Source organism: Thermobia domestica, chromosome 11 (genome assembly GCF_964235325.1).
Source record: "Thermobia domestica chromosome 11, izTheDome1.hap1.1, whole genome shotgun sequence".
Taxonomy (NCBI): Eukaryota; Metazoa; Arthropoda; class Insecta; order Zygentoma; family Lepismatidae; genus Thermobia; species Thermobia domestica.
Genome location: NC_137464.1, coordinates 84,276,073 through 84,295,459, shown reverse-complemented (window position 1 = coordinate 84,295,459; position 19,387 = coordinate 84,276,073). Strand labels below are relative to the sequence as shown.

Here is a 19,387-nt window from a genome sequence, read left to right as displayed (position 1 = left end):
TTTAACAACAATAAATTATGGTATTATTATTTATACAAGTTGTAATATGTCTGCTAACACTTTTAAAAGTAGGGTAGAAGAGGGCAATTGGGAGGTATGTTTTTTTTTTTTTTTCAACCTTCTTTTCCTCACAGGTTATAGGTGTTTTCCTAGTTTTTAAGAATTGATTGTATGTTGCACGTTCTTCTGCGCCTAGTGCGGTAGCTTTCGGCATCTTTATTTTTGATCCTGTAACATTTTTATTATTGTTAGTCTGATTTCCACCCAATTACTCCTTAGGGGTAATTGGGTGCAAAATGATTAAAACCATTGCCAATGCACATAAACCCGCGGGGGTGATTGAGTGTAAATGAAGAAAATTCAAGCTTTCATTTAATGTATATAACTTCTATTTCACTTAAAAACTAATAGTTTTATGTGGCCTAGGAAAAAGATATACCTTTGTTTAAGCAAAATAAGGAGTAACTTATTTCTAAATCTCAAAGATATTTGAATGCCTTTTCAAGCCTTCCAATTATTGTTTATAGCATAGTATATTGTCCTGTGAACTTAAACCAAACTGTGTCACATACGAAATAAAATATAAGCGATCAAAACTTTGGCCGAAAACGTAAGAAAATTAGAAAAATCAAGAGAATAGACCTGATATTCAAACAAACATAGGAGAAGGTAATAAGACTAACGCTAAATAACTATAAGCTATTACAATAAAACATATGTTGGAATTCTGGGTTGATAAATAGGTCCTATTTACAGCATCAGCACTATTGGCATACGCAACGGCCACTGGAAGGCCTAATTGAATAAAATAGCTTAATAAGCACAATGCACTATCAAAAAAGTGTACACCACAAAATAAAAAAAAATAGCACAGCATTTAAATGATTTCTAAGCAAAAAATGTTCACTTAATGCATTCCACTCATTTACCCCCACATCATACATCCAATAACCCCCGGGGGGTAATTGGAAGGTACAAATTTTAACAAAATTTTAAGTGCCTTACAGTGAGGATCTAAGATTGCTGCTCTTCACGGCACCATCCTTTTGATGTTTTTAAATAGTAGTAAAAAATCAGGATCAAAACATTAACAGATGTGCGACTTATTGTGACTCAAACACACACAAACCTGAAACTCGGTTTCAAATGTCATTTCTCAATCAAATCAGTTTTTGGGTTCTTTTGTCATTATCAGTCTCAAAATTCATCTAAGCTTTTTCTCTGATAAACATCTACCCACCCAAAATTGGATGTAATTAAATTCCATAAAAATATACTGAAATTCAAAATATAAATTTTTAAAGTTTTCCGCTCAATTACCCTCTCCACCCAATTCCTCCCTTCTACTCTATCAAAACTCCCACTGTAGAGTTAATATAATTCTATATTGTTCATTTCTAAAGGAAATTTTATTTTTGAAGCTTCTTCTCAGCTGTTTTATCTGAAGTAAACATTTATGTCTTAAAACTCATTGCATTAAGTAAGGGAAATTATTTTTGAAAAATCATTCCACATCTATTTAAACTACTACTTTTGATTAATATCTACATTTGGTGATATTACTTACTGTAAACTGATTTAAATGTAGAGCAGTATGTTGGCCCAGTTATTAGCAATAACCCCAACATGTATAATTATAGAGTAAGTATAATCTACGTCAATGTATATCTTTCTTTTTCTAGTTACCAGACACTTACCCTCTTTACCACTCATTATACGAGACTTACCATTTGGTAAGCGATCTCTTGGACCGAGGATTCTTCTTTCATAAAGCAATGGCACAGTTATGGGGACTTGTAGCGCTGCAGATCTCTGAAGCAACTATTCTTCCTTTGCAACCCAAAGACTATGCGGATTTTCTGCAAAGGAGCTTGAGTCGAATGACCACAACAATAGGACCTTTATTCAATAGACACAATATTTCATTAGGTAAGTTAATGGAATTTATGAAGTAACATAACTAATATTATATCTTACATGTGAATAGAAAGAAATACAAAAATAATTTTGAAAAATGTCCCTATCTTGTGAAAACTCTTCAAATCAATTTTAATTCTAACATAATTAGAGGCAGAGAAAATCATGTTTTTTAAATTTGCTTTTCAGATTTATAAGTTTATTATTGTTTAGTCTTGTCGGCTTATGGTTATTTTTGAGGCGACAAAAGTAGTCAAAGATATCGAGTACTGGAAGACGAAATTGTCGCTTTCTATTGTGCCGAAACTAATATCAGAAAACTTTGTCATATATAGGATTTACTAAATTTGTAAAGGCTAAGTATCGCAAAGGCAATCTCGATTCTCAATTCAAATTTAGATATTAATTTCTAGAGAGCTTCGACATGTACCAAAAATGACACCATATCTTAATATATCATCAGTGCAATTCCTGAAGAGATGTGGCTTATGCAGATGATATGACTGAACGCAATATTGCGATACTATTATTTTCATATTGAAGCCTTACTGTGACTCTCAAGACCGTACATACTGAGAGTTTATATTCAATATAGGGATATTAAGTATTTCACTCAAAAATATTAGAGGTTTTCACTCACTCCATTTCGTCGTCTCAAGTCGGTATGTATCGAACCGTAGCGGCTGAGTGGTAAGTTATATTAATCTCCTGAATAAGTGCTTTTAGGTAAGTCCCATCGTGTGGAATTTGCAGTGGATTTGCATTATATGCACACGATTTTTTGAAAGTACATCCATTTACTTTCACTTTGAAGTATTTTTTTTATTTATTTAAAAGCAGTGGCAAGTGAGCTTCAGGCTTAACAAAAGAGCTAATAACTTTTTATTGTAAAGATGAATAAAAATTAGGTATAGTTGTTTTAAAAAATGAGGTCACTCCCAAAGAATAAGTTTGTTGTTTCTGTGAGATTTATTAGAAAGCGGTTTTCATGTCTGAAGAAAATAAAGACAATTTACCCAACTTTGGAAACTGTTAATAATATCTTCATATACAATACAGTTACTGGAAACTATGTTGCATAACTAGAAAAACCGGCTACAATGTTGTATATTAATGACGTTGATCAAGAATTACACAATCTATTTTCAAGAGCGAAATTTTAAAATCATACTTATTTTTAAATTTTTCGACTTCATAAATGAGAACATGAACAAGTAACTTTACAACTTCGATACAGTTAACAATAAAGACTAAACTACTACTTTCACTTCCTTGCTTACAACTGTATTCAGGTTTAATTTAATTCAGTGTGTTTACGATCTAGTGGTATTCTTCTGGTAACTGATTGAAAAGGTGTTTTCTGAATCGGTTAACAAGTTAGGTACTTTATAATTTCCGCATATACTTGGAATTATTAATATAGAAGGATATGTTATTATCAGAAGTAGATTTTAGTTTTATTTTCTCTGTCCTTTGGTATCTGATGCGTTTATGTATGAATTATATTTCGATTCATTAACTTTAGTGAATTGTTTCACTATTAGGTTATGTTTATCTGGCTTTTATATTTGAATCGATGTTGTAAATCGAATACCATGAAACAAAAAGTAGACAGCATAAAACTTGGTTATGTTTGCTAGCACTCTCCACTGCTATTCACTTCGAATTTTCAAGGCATTATGTGATATAGTATATTTTGTGGTATTCTGGGAGACCGAATATATCTATACCAACACACAACAAACGATAGTCATTCGGAATGCTTCCAATAACATTATTAATTACATTTCTTAAAAGGTTCTCTTACTGAGGCATTTGAGAAAAGAGGATTTTTTTTTTTGTTTAACATCCCACGTTTATGCACTGAAGCTAAGCGAGACGGTGATGTTGAAATTGATGAGAATAGTGAAATGAAGAATGTGAGAGGAAATGGAAAATTCCCGAGAAAACCCATGCACATGGTGTTTGTCCACTACAAAGTCCACTTGGCACTGGGTGGGATTGTAACAAGAACCCCACGCATCAGAGGTGAGCGATATGGCACTGAGCCACTGTGGATCCCAAAGAGGGATTCTTCAGGTATGAAGTAGGATTTCGCAGATTAAGTGTTGCTAAATTCGAATATTTAAAATGTTGATGAATGTTTTTAAGGGAACATTTTTATTGTGCAACTACTTCGTATGTTCGCTTGGCTTCACAGCTGCAGATTTGTTGGAAGCTATGAGAGTAAAATAAAGATATCTCTACTGAGGCTGTTCCAACAAATTCACAGAATATCTTTACAGTAATACCATAGAACTTACGGAACTTATATTTTCAAATTAAATTCTTAAATATATACTTTTAACTGTGTAGGATGATCCCTAAGTTATGCATTTAAAAACAGCTTCTGCTATTGGATTTTTGTCCCGATTGCCATGCAAGGTAATTTATATAAATCATCAAATATTGCAGCCGTAGCAGATTTATAACTTTTTAGCTTTAAGAACATGATCGTTGAATGCTCTAGTAGACACAAACTTTCGGAGACAGTTAATCGTAGTTATTTTTCATATAAATTAACTGAAACAACAAAAATAATTTCTAAGGTAAGAAATCTTAAACACCATTTGTATTTGATAGGCGAGAAAACATAATTTGAAAAGATACAAATAATACATAAAAATATAAGATTAAATAATAATAATAATTAAAAACCAAAGAAATAAACTTATCCTTATTCCGAAATTAACTTTCTAATCATAGCTAAAGAATCTATTCAGTTGTGAGTGATGTTCGGAACATCTATTCGAAAAACAATTAGAACTGTTCTCTGATCATTTCAAAAGCAGGAATATATTGAGAATTAGTGATCTATTTATAGAATATTTTATACCAGTAATTTAGTGATGTAGGTTCTTAACAACATCAAACATAACATTCTTTGTTTCTGTCCTCTGCTTTGTTTTCCTACAGTTTCCATGCTTGGCTGAAGCCTATAACTTAGCTCACAGTTGCAATCTGCAAGTGTTCTATCTGAATTTCACTCTACTGTAGCATACTTTACTGATACTGTTTCCTCTTAGGAAACAAAATATTGAGTCTGCAAAAAAAAAAAAAAAAAAAAAAAAAAGGTGCTTGTGTGTGACAATTCACGTATTGAGTTCTCTTGTGGCTATATGGTTAACGTACGCGTCTTCTGTATGAGAGACGCTAGTTCGATTCCCAATGGGAACTCATGTGATTCCGATTCCATGTTAAGTTGTAAGGCCACGTCTCATGTAGCCACATTTCTCAAAAGGACGCTAAACGTAAGTCCAACAGATCAAACAATTCACATATTATTGAATTGTGACAATTCACGTTGTCTGCGGAAGTATATTATGTTTAATCGTCCTTACAAATAGCTTTTGCAAGCAAGTTAAACTTAGAGATAAAGCCAAGTGCATCTACCACCACTTATCGCAATGAATAAAATAGTGCGTAAATTTACTAACACAGTGAAATTTTGGTATTTATGGAATATTAAATTTTCATGGAAGAAACACGTAGTTAAATTTTAAAAAATCCTCATAATACGAACTCTGCTCCAAATTCTTAATTTATTATGTTTAGTACTACCTCATATATTCTATTTTCATATTAAATACGGAGTTACTTTTTGGAAATATTCGTCACAACCTTAGAATGTATCCAAACAAACGTATGATTAGAACAATTATAAAATTAACCAAAACTAACTCAAAGAAATTATTTGCATCATTGAATATGATGATAGTTGTACATATTTGAACTAGTTAAAATTACATGGGTAATATTAAATTAAAAGAGATGGCAATACAAGTATCGGCAATATTAAAAGAGATGACGATACTTGTAATTATTCTACACGTAGAAAACATAATTCACTTATAGTTTCTCATCGAGCATCTGTATATGAAAAATTACATACACGTGTGGGTGCAAAATTGCATAATGAATCTGCTGAGTATATCAAAAACAATCGGAGAAAGAGTTCTCTGGTCAGCTTAGTGCTCAAACTATTAAATAACACATTCTATACTGACTATGAATATTTAAAAGCTCATTGAGTAAATTTGAAGAATGACTAAATCACTTGTTACAAAAATAAGAGCTAGTAACTTTAAGAATATATATAAAATGTGTGTAGTAATTGAAAGAGTAATTCCATTATAATTATTATTATTATTATGTCCTGTAAGAATAATTTTATCTTATGAGTTTCTTCAGAATTCATCTTTCATTTAAGATGTTAGAACAAATAAATACCTGTTTTAACTATCGTACTAACAAATGGATGTAGATTCTGTATTTCAATGGAGTGTAGAAAACTCGTTAAAATTAAATCAAAACAAATGTTATTATGTATGAATTGTAAATGTACTAGCATTGATAAATATTTTTTGGTTATCTCAAAATTACTAATATAGTATGAAAGTAAAGACTTAGGCGTTGTATTTACACACAATATGTCGTTTAGGAAGCACATAGATAATATAATAGCAGAGGCATATAATACACTGGGTTTTGTAATCAGAAACACGCAAAGCTTAATGGATACATATTCTATAAAATTATTGTTTAATAATTTAGTAAGAAGTAAATTGGAATATGCATCGATAATTTGATCACCAAATTTCAAACCCCAACAAAAGCAATTAGAAAATATTCAAAAGAAGTTTTCACGATATCTCTATTACAAGAGATATCATGAATGGGCTTTAAATAAAAGAATTCCATATGTAAAATTATGAAGAGAGTTTAATTGTATATCACTGACTGATAGACGTGAAATTGTGGATCAGATATTTTTATATAAGTCAATAAATGAAATAATGGATAACAGTGATTTAAAAAAAAAAAAAAAAAAAAAAAAAAAAAAAAAAAAAAGCTTTAATGTTAGACAATGCAATTTGAGACCAAGAGATTTATTATTAAATAATATACCCGGAGCTGTTTCTTTACAAAAGTCATTGTTATATAGAATGTGCAAGACGTATAATAAATTAGCTGGTAAGCATGAAGAATTAGATTTCAGTATTAAGCTAGCAAAGTTTGTAAAAATATTAAAGAATATATATACAAAATGAAAACATCGGTCATGTTGTTATAATTGCAGTTGGGGTAAAATGAATACGTTGAAAATGTTGTAATGATTGATTGGCCATACTTTTCCGTGAATTTTTTCTTTGGTTTGATTGTATGTTTTCTTCTTTTAACTTTTATTATTTTTTGTTTTCTGTATAACATGGAATAATGAATTTTAATTGATGTAAGACTCCTATATTTAGGGATTTATCCCTGTTGAAGTTCGAAGATAAATAAATCTATTAAAACTATTGACGAGTTCTATATATATCGTTGTGTACAGGATATTGGTCTACAGAATGATTAATAAATAATTTTCTTCTTCACTACATCAAAACTTTTGTCATTTAAGCTGGATTTTTACTATTTTGTGTTGCGCTAATCTCCTTTGCCACTACACTACACCTTTTCTGCAGTTAAAGTAGTAGTTTAATATATTTCTTGTTTGAGTGATTTGCTAATGAAGTAATTTTGCTATTTCAGATGGATTTGCCGCAGCTGTTGAAGTTTTTCAGAGTGCAACTGATAACTTTTACAAATCCATTGCAAGCATCAGTGAAGACAAGTAAGTTTTATAATATATTGTAATTCATTAAATTCTTCTTTAGGTTGCAAATCGAAAGTGTAAATCAACTGTTAAAACACAGATTTAGTGACGTTTTCTTTTTACATATATGATTATCAAACCAATGAAGACATCTGTAGAAAATGAAACTTACCTGATTAATACAGCGTCGGAATATCATTAACCTGCAGAGCAGCTCTGATTTGTTATGGAATAGAAGTATGTCATGAACGGTTTACGGAAAAATATTGCATCATTCCTCATGTAGTGCAGCACTCAGTTCCGTAAGCAAGGATATCTACCCTGAAATCTGAGCTCCAGAAATGGCCACATGCGTTTAATAGTACTGAGGTCTAGGAATTGGACGGACCATGGAAGACGTTGTAGTTCATTCCAATGTTCATGAAATCGTTCCTGAACAGCTCCAGTAGTATGAATTGTCATACTGAAAAATTGTGTAATGGCGGGAAACATCTGGATCATAAAATACACGTGCTCATCAAAAATCTTCACATAAAAACTGGAAGTAATTTAATCGGTGACTGTAGTCCAGGAACCACGGAATAACGTGAAATTAAGGCTTACAGTATCACAGAACCGCGGCCATGTTTTATAATAGGGAAAACACAGCATGAGTATATGCTTTTTTGAGCGGCCGGCATACATGAACACGACCTATCATTAGAAATAAGGTAAAAGAGGATTCATCAGATCATATCAGCGTTAGCAATCAGCGACGAACCACTTTGGTTGTTCTTAGTACCATTTCGTTCGCACTGTATTTGTTGGCAGTAATCTGTAGTAATGTAATCATATATACACTACATCGAAGCATTTAAAAGAAACGCAACACAGGATAGAAGATTCAAAAAATTTATTTGGAGCTAGAAGTGAAGTAGAGAGACTGGTTTTTGAAAATTTGTTTGTTCATTTAGAAAAACCAAAATTAAATTTAGACAAGGGATGGTTGAGAGACGAATGGGAGGCGGTAATCAAAATTTTCTTGTCATTGGCATGACAATAAAAATAACATGACTTGGCATTCTTCCAGCAAGGCACAAGAAAGGCGCACAAATTGACTCCACCATATTTTAGTTTAAATAATCTTCATTCGTTGGTCGCGGACGTATTTGACAACGTATTTCCGTACAACACAGTTCCTTGGTGTTTCTATTTTTCTTCCTATTTTTAATCTTCATGACCAAGACCCCAGGGGAGAGTCGAAAGCTTACAAGCTTAAAGGAAATTTAGGAATTACAGAAATCTGTAAGTAGTTATAGTTAGAAGTCCTGAAAGCGATTCTGCATTGTCGAACTTTATATAATTACGAATGATTTAACAGAGTTTGAATGTAATGCAGAATGTTTTATGTGAGAGTAGGAGAGTATAAATATATTTTAACACACATATATGAGTGAACTACAAACATGAGAGGAATATAAACATTATAACAATACTTTTCCCTTGAGCACACCGACAATGTATTACTCGATGTCATATATATATATAATATACAGGGTGGCCCAAAAGTAGGTATACACCCCTGCACCGATCAAGTATACATTCTAGTTTGTGAGTTTATTTGCTTCGGCTGCTCCGAGCTTAAGCTATAAGTAAAAGGACACTAAGAACAAATAATACAGAAACTCATTCTACCTGGTGGATAACAATAAAAAATTATATAAAATGCAATGAGCTGATCAGTACGGAACTGTATACCTACTTTTGGGCCACCCTGTACGTATATACTTCACAGCAGAAGCTCAATACGCACCAGACAATGTCTTACACAGTTCCGCCACCTGCCAATAACTAGCATTAGCATACATAAACTGAGCTAACATTGGGTCAATATTTTTGACTACCTTCAACAGAAATCACAAACCGACCGCGAATGTTCAGGTTATGCAATTCGTGTCTAACTATTGTTGTCTCAATAGGCTGTTGCAAGTGCTGATTGACTTCCACGTCATTTTTGCCGCATTCGCTCTAAGGTCCATGGTAATTTTTTTCAGTGCTCGACGATTATGTTTACTGAAGCTTCTCTTTCGTCCACTATTTCTCTTCACTGATGTTGTTTTATCATGATTATGTAGGCGGTCATAACCTTGGACAGTGCTCCTTGTGAAATATCTAACACACTGACTGTGTTAGATACACTTGTGTTAACTAACCGCGTACCTAAAATTTGGCAGCTTTGAAACTCTGATAGGCATCTTGTTTTATACAGGGTGGATCATTTATCTTGATACGCTCTTTTAACTTTTAAACTAATAGATACATGACGCTGAAATATCGTATCATATAAATATCGGCAAGAAGATATTGACATTCTGTGATATTATCACGCTAAGGTGCTGGCCACCCAACATAGTGCTGTTTCAAAAAACAAAAACAAAAAAAATATATATCTAACTTACAATACCACATATATATCAGATTATTACATATTTCAAATTTATATATCAAATGAAAACTTACAATACCACACTTATTATGCAATGTTGCAAACTAAGAATGCTACAGTATCACAAACATCGAAAAACAACTAAATTTGGGAGGGTTCTATAGCAGTAATGACGCAAGCGAGACGGACGAGGTAATGCACATCCAAAGTAGCTTAGTGTCGAATACTACGGTGATCATATGACGTATTTCGAACAAGTAGAACAAATTTAACTTTTTTAAAGGATTTTTTTTATTCTATAACGTGTTGAAATAAATATCTCATTCAAATACGTAGATGGTTTTCAGTCGACATAAAAATTATAATGCCGTTTACAGCAATTTGATACCTCAAACCATTCCGGAGATACAAAAAAATTGGTAAAGTTTGATGTATTGCCTAGAACAGCATATGTGTGAGAACTTTTTATTTTGCTTCTGTAACATTGCATCAATAATTTTTGGTGTGTGTGGTTACAGCAAGTTCTCGAAATAACATAATTTTAATCAGTTGCAAACTTGGATGCCTCAAACCATTCTCGTGATATAAAATTCTGTAAACGGCATTATGAACTTTATATTTATTGAAAACCATCTAAGCAATTGGATGAAGTATTATCTAAGCAGTTTTTTCAAAATAAAGGATTTTGAAAAAAAAAAAAAAAAAAAAAATCAGGTTTTCAATCCCTTGTAACTTTGTTCGCACTCATTCGAAATCCACTGTATCATGATCATAGTACTAGACACTAATGTATTTTCGATGTACATTGCTCCGTCCGTCTTATTTGCGTTATTACTTCTGTTGAGGTCACACAAAATGTGGATGTTTTTGATACTGTAGCGTTCTCAGTTTGCAACACTGAATCACAAATGTGATATTGCAAGTTTTAGTTTAAAATCTATAGATTTGAAATATGTAATAACCTGACGTAGTCTGGTTGGTAACACTGTTAACTTGGTAGTATCACAGAACGTCAATGTTTGTTAATTTAAAAGTTACAAGGGTCTATCAAGATAAACGATATAATGTTATATAAAAATAATTAGCGATACAGAATGTATATGTATCATAGTCTAGAGCATCTTGTAGATATCCTTTTTTTTTTCTTTACTTTTCATATAAAAAAGACAACTATGAAAAAATGAAAAATTGTCAGCTAAGTTTGATAGGGAACTTAGGTTGTTATCGTTATTAGAGTAAGTTTTGATATTCGATAGCTTGGTTTTCCTTTTTCTTACTTTCTCTCTCTCTCTCTCTCTCTTCTTTTTATTTTTTTGTTAATTGTACTCTAAAACTCTAAATATGAAATTTAAAATTCTGAATACAGAAGAAAGTATGTGCAGTATTTATAGTTTAACTAATTATGGGTAAGGATGAAAATATGTAAACATAAAATACTAGCATTATAAGATATTGTAAAATATAGCTTTATTTTATCTTGTAATGGATTATATTTTAGAATATCGATTTATCAGTATTTCTAAAATTGTTTTATATTTCTTAATTCTATGTTGTTGCACATTTAAAGCTTAGTATTTTGTAGTAGGAGATCTTGTTCCTAAATTTCCACTGTTGTGAAAAGACTTAATAATTTGACATTTGAGAGGGGCGATCGACTTTCCCTCAAATTTGTACTACATGGCATCTTCGTCTGTTATTGAATGTATAAAACAACTAACAGTTATTTTACACTTTGCAATAACAATATAGTTGAAAAAATTAAGGAAATAACACAATAGTGCAATTATTTTTAAGAGTGTGTAAAACACTTATCCTCTATTACTGACTATATGTACGCAGGTCTCAGAAGGCTAATCCTGTTTATAAAAAAATAAAATTAAAAAAAATCCTTATTTTCTATGAACTAAATAAAAAATTTTGTTACAGCGTTTTGGCAGTTAGACAAGTGAACGATAAATTATTGGCCCTTGACAGAGCTTTCATTATACCATGGGGTCTTCCTGGAAGACCAGAATACAAGTAAGTATTGTTTTTCCGTAGTATTTGCTAGAATGGGTATTGATCAATAAAATCACAGCAACTTAATTGCCCTTTTTCGTGTGTGGGGCAACATTTCCAATTGCTCTCCTGCTTATAATAAGCGACATTTGAAAGAGAATAGTTATAATATTGAGTTTTTAATGATTTTTCTGTAATTGCTATGATTTATTTATTTTTATTTATTTATTTATTTATTTATTTTTTTGTACAAAATCTATTCTTGGGAAATCATTATTTGTATTTATCGGTATCATACACTACTCTTGAATATAGAATACCATCGTGTTGAAATAGAGCGAAATCTTACAATTTATAAATACTTTTTTCAAAATAGAACTTCACAATAGCAACAAGTACTGGAAATAATAATCAGCCAGGTGCAGCATTCCATCAAGTTAAGTATTTTATGGGACAAAGTATACACATATAAAACATGTTTGCCTTTGTACTTGTAGTTTAGGCGTAATGAAAGCTTAAAATTTTAACTTTATTGTTTAGTACATATACTACTACTATGTGTACTAACGTACATGAAGCTTAATAATTTTCTTTCGTATTTTTCTGTTAATTTTTAGCACGTCTCCTAAAATAGACCTATTACACATTCTTAAATGCCAGACCAAATATAATTTATAAGAATGAGACTGAAAATTACCTATTTTAATATTCTAGTAGGCGAATGTGTATAAGTGAAGTCAATGAAACTATCACTTTGGTTACTACTTCCCATTTTAAGCTTACATGCGTGTTTTTAAAAGTACCATTGCCAAATATTATTATAACAAGTGATACCTTTATCATATATAGAACATTATTCTTCTTCATTCATTACTATATAAATTTACGTAGAAAGTACATTCACAAATAGCTTCCTAGAAGCTCGTGAGAGAAGTTACACCGGTAAAAAAAAAAAAAAAAAAAAAGAAAAAAAAAAGTTTTTTGCTTGAAACTATAAAAGAAAATTTTCTTAATGTACCAATTGTTGTATACTTAAATTAATAAATTAGATAACCTTTATTTCCTTGGTGTCAAACAATAAAACTAGTCCATTCCTAGTCCTTTTCTAATATAAGGAAGTTTTGATAGAAGGTTTCAATTAAATGTGTGGCGAGCAATATTTATTTTCGTAGTTTCCTACCAGCTTGTGATCACAAGATAAATACAGTTTTTAATAGTGAAAATTTAAACATTTTCCGTGGTCCAGTAAATTCGTGTTTGGCTTCAAAACATTATTTGATGAATCTCATTTGTATTCTGTTAAGAAAAACGATCATGTGTAATTGGCCAAAAGTGATAAGAAAGCAAACGTGCCCAAAAGACAGGCAATGTTTGAAGTTGTATATGAAGAAATGTTTAAATTAGTCTAGCAAGCAGATGTGGATCGTGAGAGAAGTCATATTGATAAAACTTAGTTTTATCGTTTGAAACTAGGGAAATAAAGGCTATCGAATATGTTAATTTACGTATACAACAGTTAGTATATTAAGAAAATTTTCTTTTCTTAGTTTTAAGTTTTGTTTTTATTTTTTTAACCAGAGTAATTTCTCTCACGAGTCGATAGCAGGTTATTTGTAGATATACTTTCTAAATAAATTTATATGATAACGAGTGAAGTAGAACATTAGCATAAATTATTAAATAATAATAACTGATATAATCAAGATACCAGTTATTATAATATTTGGTAATAGTATTTTGCAAAACACACATGTAGGCTTAACATGGGAGCTGATAACGAAGGTGATATATATTCATTGGCTTTATTTATATATGTTCGCCTACTGAAGTATTAAAATAAGTCATTTTCAGTCCCATTCATTATGCATCATTATATTTGGTCTGACATGTAACAATAAACTACAAGTTGCATACTAGACATATACTTTAATTTGGTCTAACTAGAAACTTTTTGCAAAGAAATACAAGGATCAATATTCTTTAAATTCTGACATCAGTGAAAAATAAACTGCCCTTCTCTATACATACTTTAACATGCCCATCAAATAAACTTTTCTTTTTCATCAAATGTGACGATTTTTTTTTTTTATAGACTGTCACTAGCCATCAAATACATTTTCAATTCTTTTTTTCTTTTGTAGAGTATGATTTTTTTTCATTGACATTTTATTAATGCAGTTCACTACAACATTTGTGCGGGGGTGCAGACTGACTTCATTGTAATATTCAATACCTTTGTACAACTTTATATTGTCAACGTAATTAAGATTTTCATTCAATTAATATTCATAAAAATTAACAACAGTAGTAGTTCTTAGGAAGGTTCTTGTGTTATTCCTCTGACTTTTTTCAGCAATTATTTTATTTATTTATTTTTTAACTGGAAATATTTTGCCTGTTAATATATTCCGAAACTCTATATATATAATCTTTGAGACAACTCTACAGGAGATAATTTACTATGAATAAATAAATAAATAAACTGACTCATTGCTGAAATACAGGGGTATATCAAATGTTCGGATCCATAGGTCAACTCCCTTATGAGTAAAGAAAAAAGTGAAAAGTAGGAAAATTGTTCAAATAGGTGGTTTTCAATCTAAAATAGTGGAATATTCTAATCGCACCAGCCGTTTGGGCTTCACACTGATAAGGCGTTCGATTGCAAATGAAAAACCTTTGCCTAATTCAGCAGGCTGTTATCCTGAACCCTCACCATACCAACAATACAGCATTGTTAGGAAATTGATTTGGGTGTATTCTAGGTTCCCTTACACAACAATGTACACGTCCTCAGTGTCATTTTTGCATGCCCCTAACGCAGAGCTGGATTTCGATTTCATGAGGCCCTAAGCTATAGAAGAGAATGGGACCCTTTACACGTCCAACTGCCTTGTGTCAAAGAGAAATTGTCTTCACTACAGTCTACAGCTGCATGCAATATGTTTCCATGCAACCAGCCCATGAAGAGTGTAGGCAACCTACATGCATAAATAAGCAATCTAATGATATTTTTGGGACCAGGCCAGCAGTAGTAGTCCATTACTTATATTGTAGAAACCTACACAAGCTTTATGTATAAGCTTTACTGTACTCGTTTTTAATCTTATATTTTAGAAATGTACATCCAATTTTTTTCTGTAATCTTTTGGACTTCCAAGCGAGTGGGATCCTAAGTTTTAGCTTGTTTAGCTTCTACGTAAATCCAGCACTGCTCTTGCATTCCATTCGAACAGCCTACTGGATTGGAAACGTTCCTTTCTCTTTTAACATTGGACGCCTTATCAGTGTGAAGCCCGAACGGCTGGTGCGATTGGAATAATTAGATTGAAAAGCTTTTTTCACTTTTTCGTATCTTTGCTCATAAGTAGAGCAACTCGAAAGCACAAAGAGCATAAAAAGCATAACAGCAATTTACACATATGGTTGGTACCTTCAACATGGTTGTGGTTGTCTAAGGGTCCAGAAGAAACTAATTTTAAAAGCATAATAAAGCATAATTTCAGAAAATAAAGCATAATTTAAAATAGATATAGCACAGTTCTTGGAAAATTCTGTTTAACCGCAAGTTTAACATACTGTATTAATATTTTTTAAAACTAATATTTACATTGCAAAATCATTGTGAATATAACAATGCAACAATGAAAAGCTTATTGTTACTTCTGGAAACTTTTCGGTGTAATCCTTTGATGTGCAGAAAAGAGAAAAGAAAAAGAGGAAGAACATTTTCCGTCAACAATGAATAGTATAGAAGAACTCCACACTATATTGTTATGTGTACCTCTTGAACTTGAGCACTTTCTGTACTTTTTGGTGGCATCTTTTACTTTCCCTTTCTGTATATGTGCACCTTTTAAGGCGCACACAAGTGATAAAAAAAATTGACTCGAGTAAACCATCTCTCTTTACAGTGTATTAAGTAGAAAGTTCATTAAATATAAAAGAAACTGGTTGCATAAAATATTAATAAATAGATCAAGATACTTAGAACATTTAATATATATTAAATATTGTACGTTATATACGATTAATGTAAAACAATGATTGAAATTAACAATAAAGCATAATTTGGAAAAAATAATGCATAATTAAACAAAAAATAAAGCATAATGTGGGATGCTCTACTCATAACGAAGTTGAGCTACCTCCCCAAACTTATGATACTCCCGGTATATAAGTTATAGTTTTAAATTATAATTTCATAATGTGTCTGACAATTGCCGAAGTTGTAACACAGATTAGTAATAAGAAGTATTTGTCTTTGTCAGATTTTATATGTTGTATTTAAGTTAAGCTTAGTTCCAAAGCTAGAACGAGCAACGTTCAGGTAAAAAAAAGGAAATTTGATACAGAGTTAATTTTTTTCTAAATATATATGTACTGAGGATTTTTAAAACGTATTTTTGTTGGTATCTGATCACGAAACATATCTATTTCCAATAAGTCAAGTTTTAAAAATATTGCCTATTGCTCATAACTGTAAACAATAAATTCATATCTGATGTTTTTGTACTTCTAATTTGTACATATAATTGCAAACTTGACTATCTCTCTTTCCCCTTTCTTGGAATATTTAGAAGATATTGGCGTCAATTTTTTTTTTTTTACAAAACTATCGTGAGCCTCCTGTCACGGACTCTTATATGTCAAATTTAATATTTCTGAATCCATTTGAAAGGGTTTATTAAGAAAATAGGTCTGATGATGATCTGTCGCTTATTTTATAAACTGGGGTATTGCGCTACAATTTCCTGATTATTGTGAAATTCATGTCTTCATCAGAAATAGATACCAATCAAATGATAAATTATGTATAACCTTTGTGACATATATATATATACATACAAAAACTACACATAAAATTGAATTTTTTTCTTGCATGGATTTCAGCAGTACTCATAACGCATATTTCTATCTTTAACTAATTACAATTAAATATATATTAAGACTAGCCTTTGGCTAGCTGGGGGCTCTGCCACCAGGCCCCCGAGTCTGCTCGACCTACGGCCTCGCATTTCTTATCTATTGGCCTTTGCATCAACAGTGAATTTCGTGAAATTGCCCTTTATATTTCCTGAATCTGCCCATCCGGGGCTTCGCTCTTACACACTGTCTTTGCTCAGCCTACGGCCTCGCACATCTTGAACCCAAAATTTTATTGTTTCTTTTCCTATTTCAACTATCTAAAAGATAAGATTTTGTATCCTAAGAAAACGCCCATTTAAATAGCATGGGAATTTCTTCATACCCCTTTAGACCCCTAAAAAATTAAAAATATTCACTTTTGGCAATTTTCCTGTCGGTTAGTCCTGAAAGGTTACAATCATGCCAAATTTCATCATTCTGATCCTGCCGAAAGTGCCTACACATTTTACGGTGTAGAAGACGTCCCATATAAATAACATGGGAAAGATTTTTCAGTTCCCCATAAAACCACTCTACAGTTGGAAATTTTTATTTGTGATGATTCACTTAGAAAACGCTAACAAATACGTACAAGCATACCGAATTTCAAGTTTTTATTCCAATTCTAAGTACCTAAAACATGAGATTATAGGTCCAGAAAAGGGCCCATTTAAATAACAAGGAAAATTTTTCATCCCCTCTTTAGACTCCCTAAAAATTAAAAAATATTCATTTTTGGTAATTTTTCTGTGGGTTATTTCCGGAAAGATACGATCATATCGAATTTCATAATTGTAGCCCTACAGGAAGTGCTCAATAATTTGTCAGCTCATGTAGTTTTATATATAGTTAAGATACTAGCATAAAATATTATTTCATGACAAAGAGAAATGTGTAAAAAGTTACATACTTTTGTCTTATTATTTTCGGCAATTGATTTGCAGAGAAAAACAAGCAATAAAAATGCATAATCAATTATTACTTGTTTGGTAATTAATTACTGACTTTTGTACAGACTCACTTTTAATAATACATACATCCAATATAATGTTCTATCCGAGCAAACAAAGCATAATTAATGCATTATTATAAATCTTAAGAAGGAAAATTTAACGAATGGATGGATGATGCAAACGGATGGTAATCTTTTATCACCTGAAGTGGTGAGAAACGGAAATATAGTTTTGCCTTTTCTCCTTCAGGGTCACGATGTGCTTAATGAAATACTAACTTAAAGGATAATTCTCCGTACTACTAGCCTAATAAGTTATTTTAATACATCGGAAGTAAGTATTAACACTCAATCGAATGTTAATGATAAAGAACATATATTAGTATAGAGGACATCTGCACTTTGTAGTGCTTGCAGCAGAACATGTAATTTTAATAATGGTTATAACTTTATTTTATTTCAGCCACATAGTATTCGCTCCAAGTGCAAGTGACGCGTATGCTGGTGAAGCATTTCCCGGTCTAGGAGATCTTCTTGCAGGAATCGAATCACTGCCTCCATCCCAGCAGGCTGCGCGATGGGAACAAGTGAAGAGTCACTTGGCAGAAGTTATTTTCTACACAAGAAGTGCGGCGGCGATTTTAACTGAAGATGTATTTTAATAGTTCATAATAGAAAGTCGAACTATTCACACGAAGCTAATATTTTTTAATGATATCTTGAAGTTTATTTTAGGTTCGTATCTTTTGTGTATACTTTGTATAACTGTGTTGTCGGTAGTGATTTTTTTTTTTTAAAAAAAAGTAAATTACGAGAAGTTTCAGAAATTACCAGCCTATTTACGACTTTTATATTGCATGAATTACATAAAAAATGATTACGTACTACAGAAATATCTTCTAATTTCCAGCCATCATAGAAACTTAAAAGAACTAAATCTTCAATATTTTGGCATTCTAGAAAAATATGTAGGACAATACAATAAAATGCTGTATACTCAACATTGTTTTAGAAAGAATAATAATAACTTTTATTGGAGGGCTGCGAACACTTTTAAGCATAATGAGTATTTCTTAATAGTTTCCTAATGAAAATTAAACCTTTGTTGCATTTATAACGAAGTATTTTTTAATGTTACATCCATCCATATGAAAAGATGTAGATGGATTCAATTCCAACTTTTATAGCAATAATAATTTCTTTCTTACCATTTTCGCTGTAGTATTTATTTTAATTCTTTCATGAAACTATTTTAATTTTGTTACATTGAATGGATGGGTTAAGCATGGGTTATTCCCTGTACTGTTATTTCCGGTTATAATTTTCAAAGAAATGTAGAACTATCAAAAGTTACAATAGTCGTGTGTTTTGTGTTCACTTGTATACATTTTACCGAAAGTATTTTTTTAATAAAAAAACTTAAATGAATAAAAAAAGTACTAACACAAGCATTATTATTTACTACTATATCTTAACAATTTAAAAGAATTTCAAGAATTTATACCTTAAGCTAAATATGTATTATTATTTAATCTCCACGAGAACTAGGGGA

General features: G+C 31.3%; 1 protein-coding gene across 3 annotated transcripts in view; it reads left to right on the top strand.

The window, feature by feature from the left end:
• LOC145664238 (N-acetylated-alpha-linked acidic dipeptidase 2-like) overlaps positions 1-18,625 on the top strand; it is a 149,884-nt gene extending 131,259 nt beyond the window's left edge. For all 3 annotated transcript variants that reach the window (XM_081730721.1, XM_081730720.1, XM_081730719.1), the window contains exons 13-16: positions 1,683-1,929; positions 7,489-7,570; positions 11,904-11,996; positions 18,299-18,625. In XM_081730721.1, the coding sequence (XP_081586847.1) occupies positions 1,683-1,929; positions 7,489-7,570; positions 11,904-11,996; positions 18,299-18,497 (621 nt within the window). In that variant the 3' untranslated portion in view covers positions 18,498-18,625. The remainder of the gene's footprint in view (positions 1-1,682; positions 1,930-7,488; positions 7,571-11,903; positions 11,997-18,298) is intronic.
• Positions 18,626-19,387: the final 762 nt, after the last annotated feature.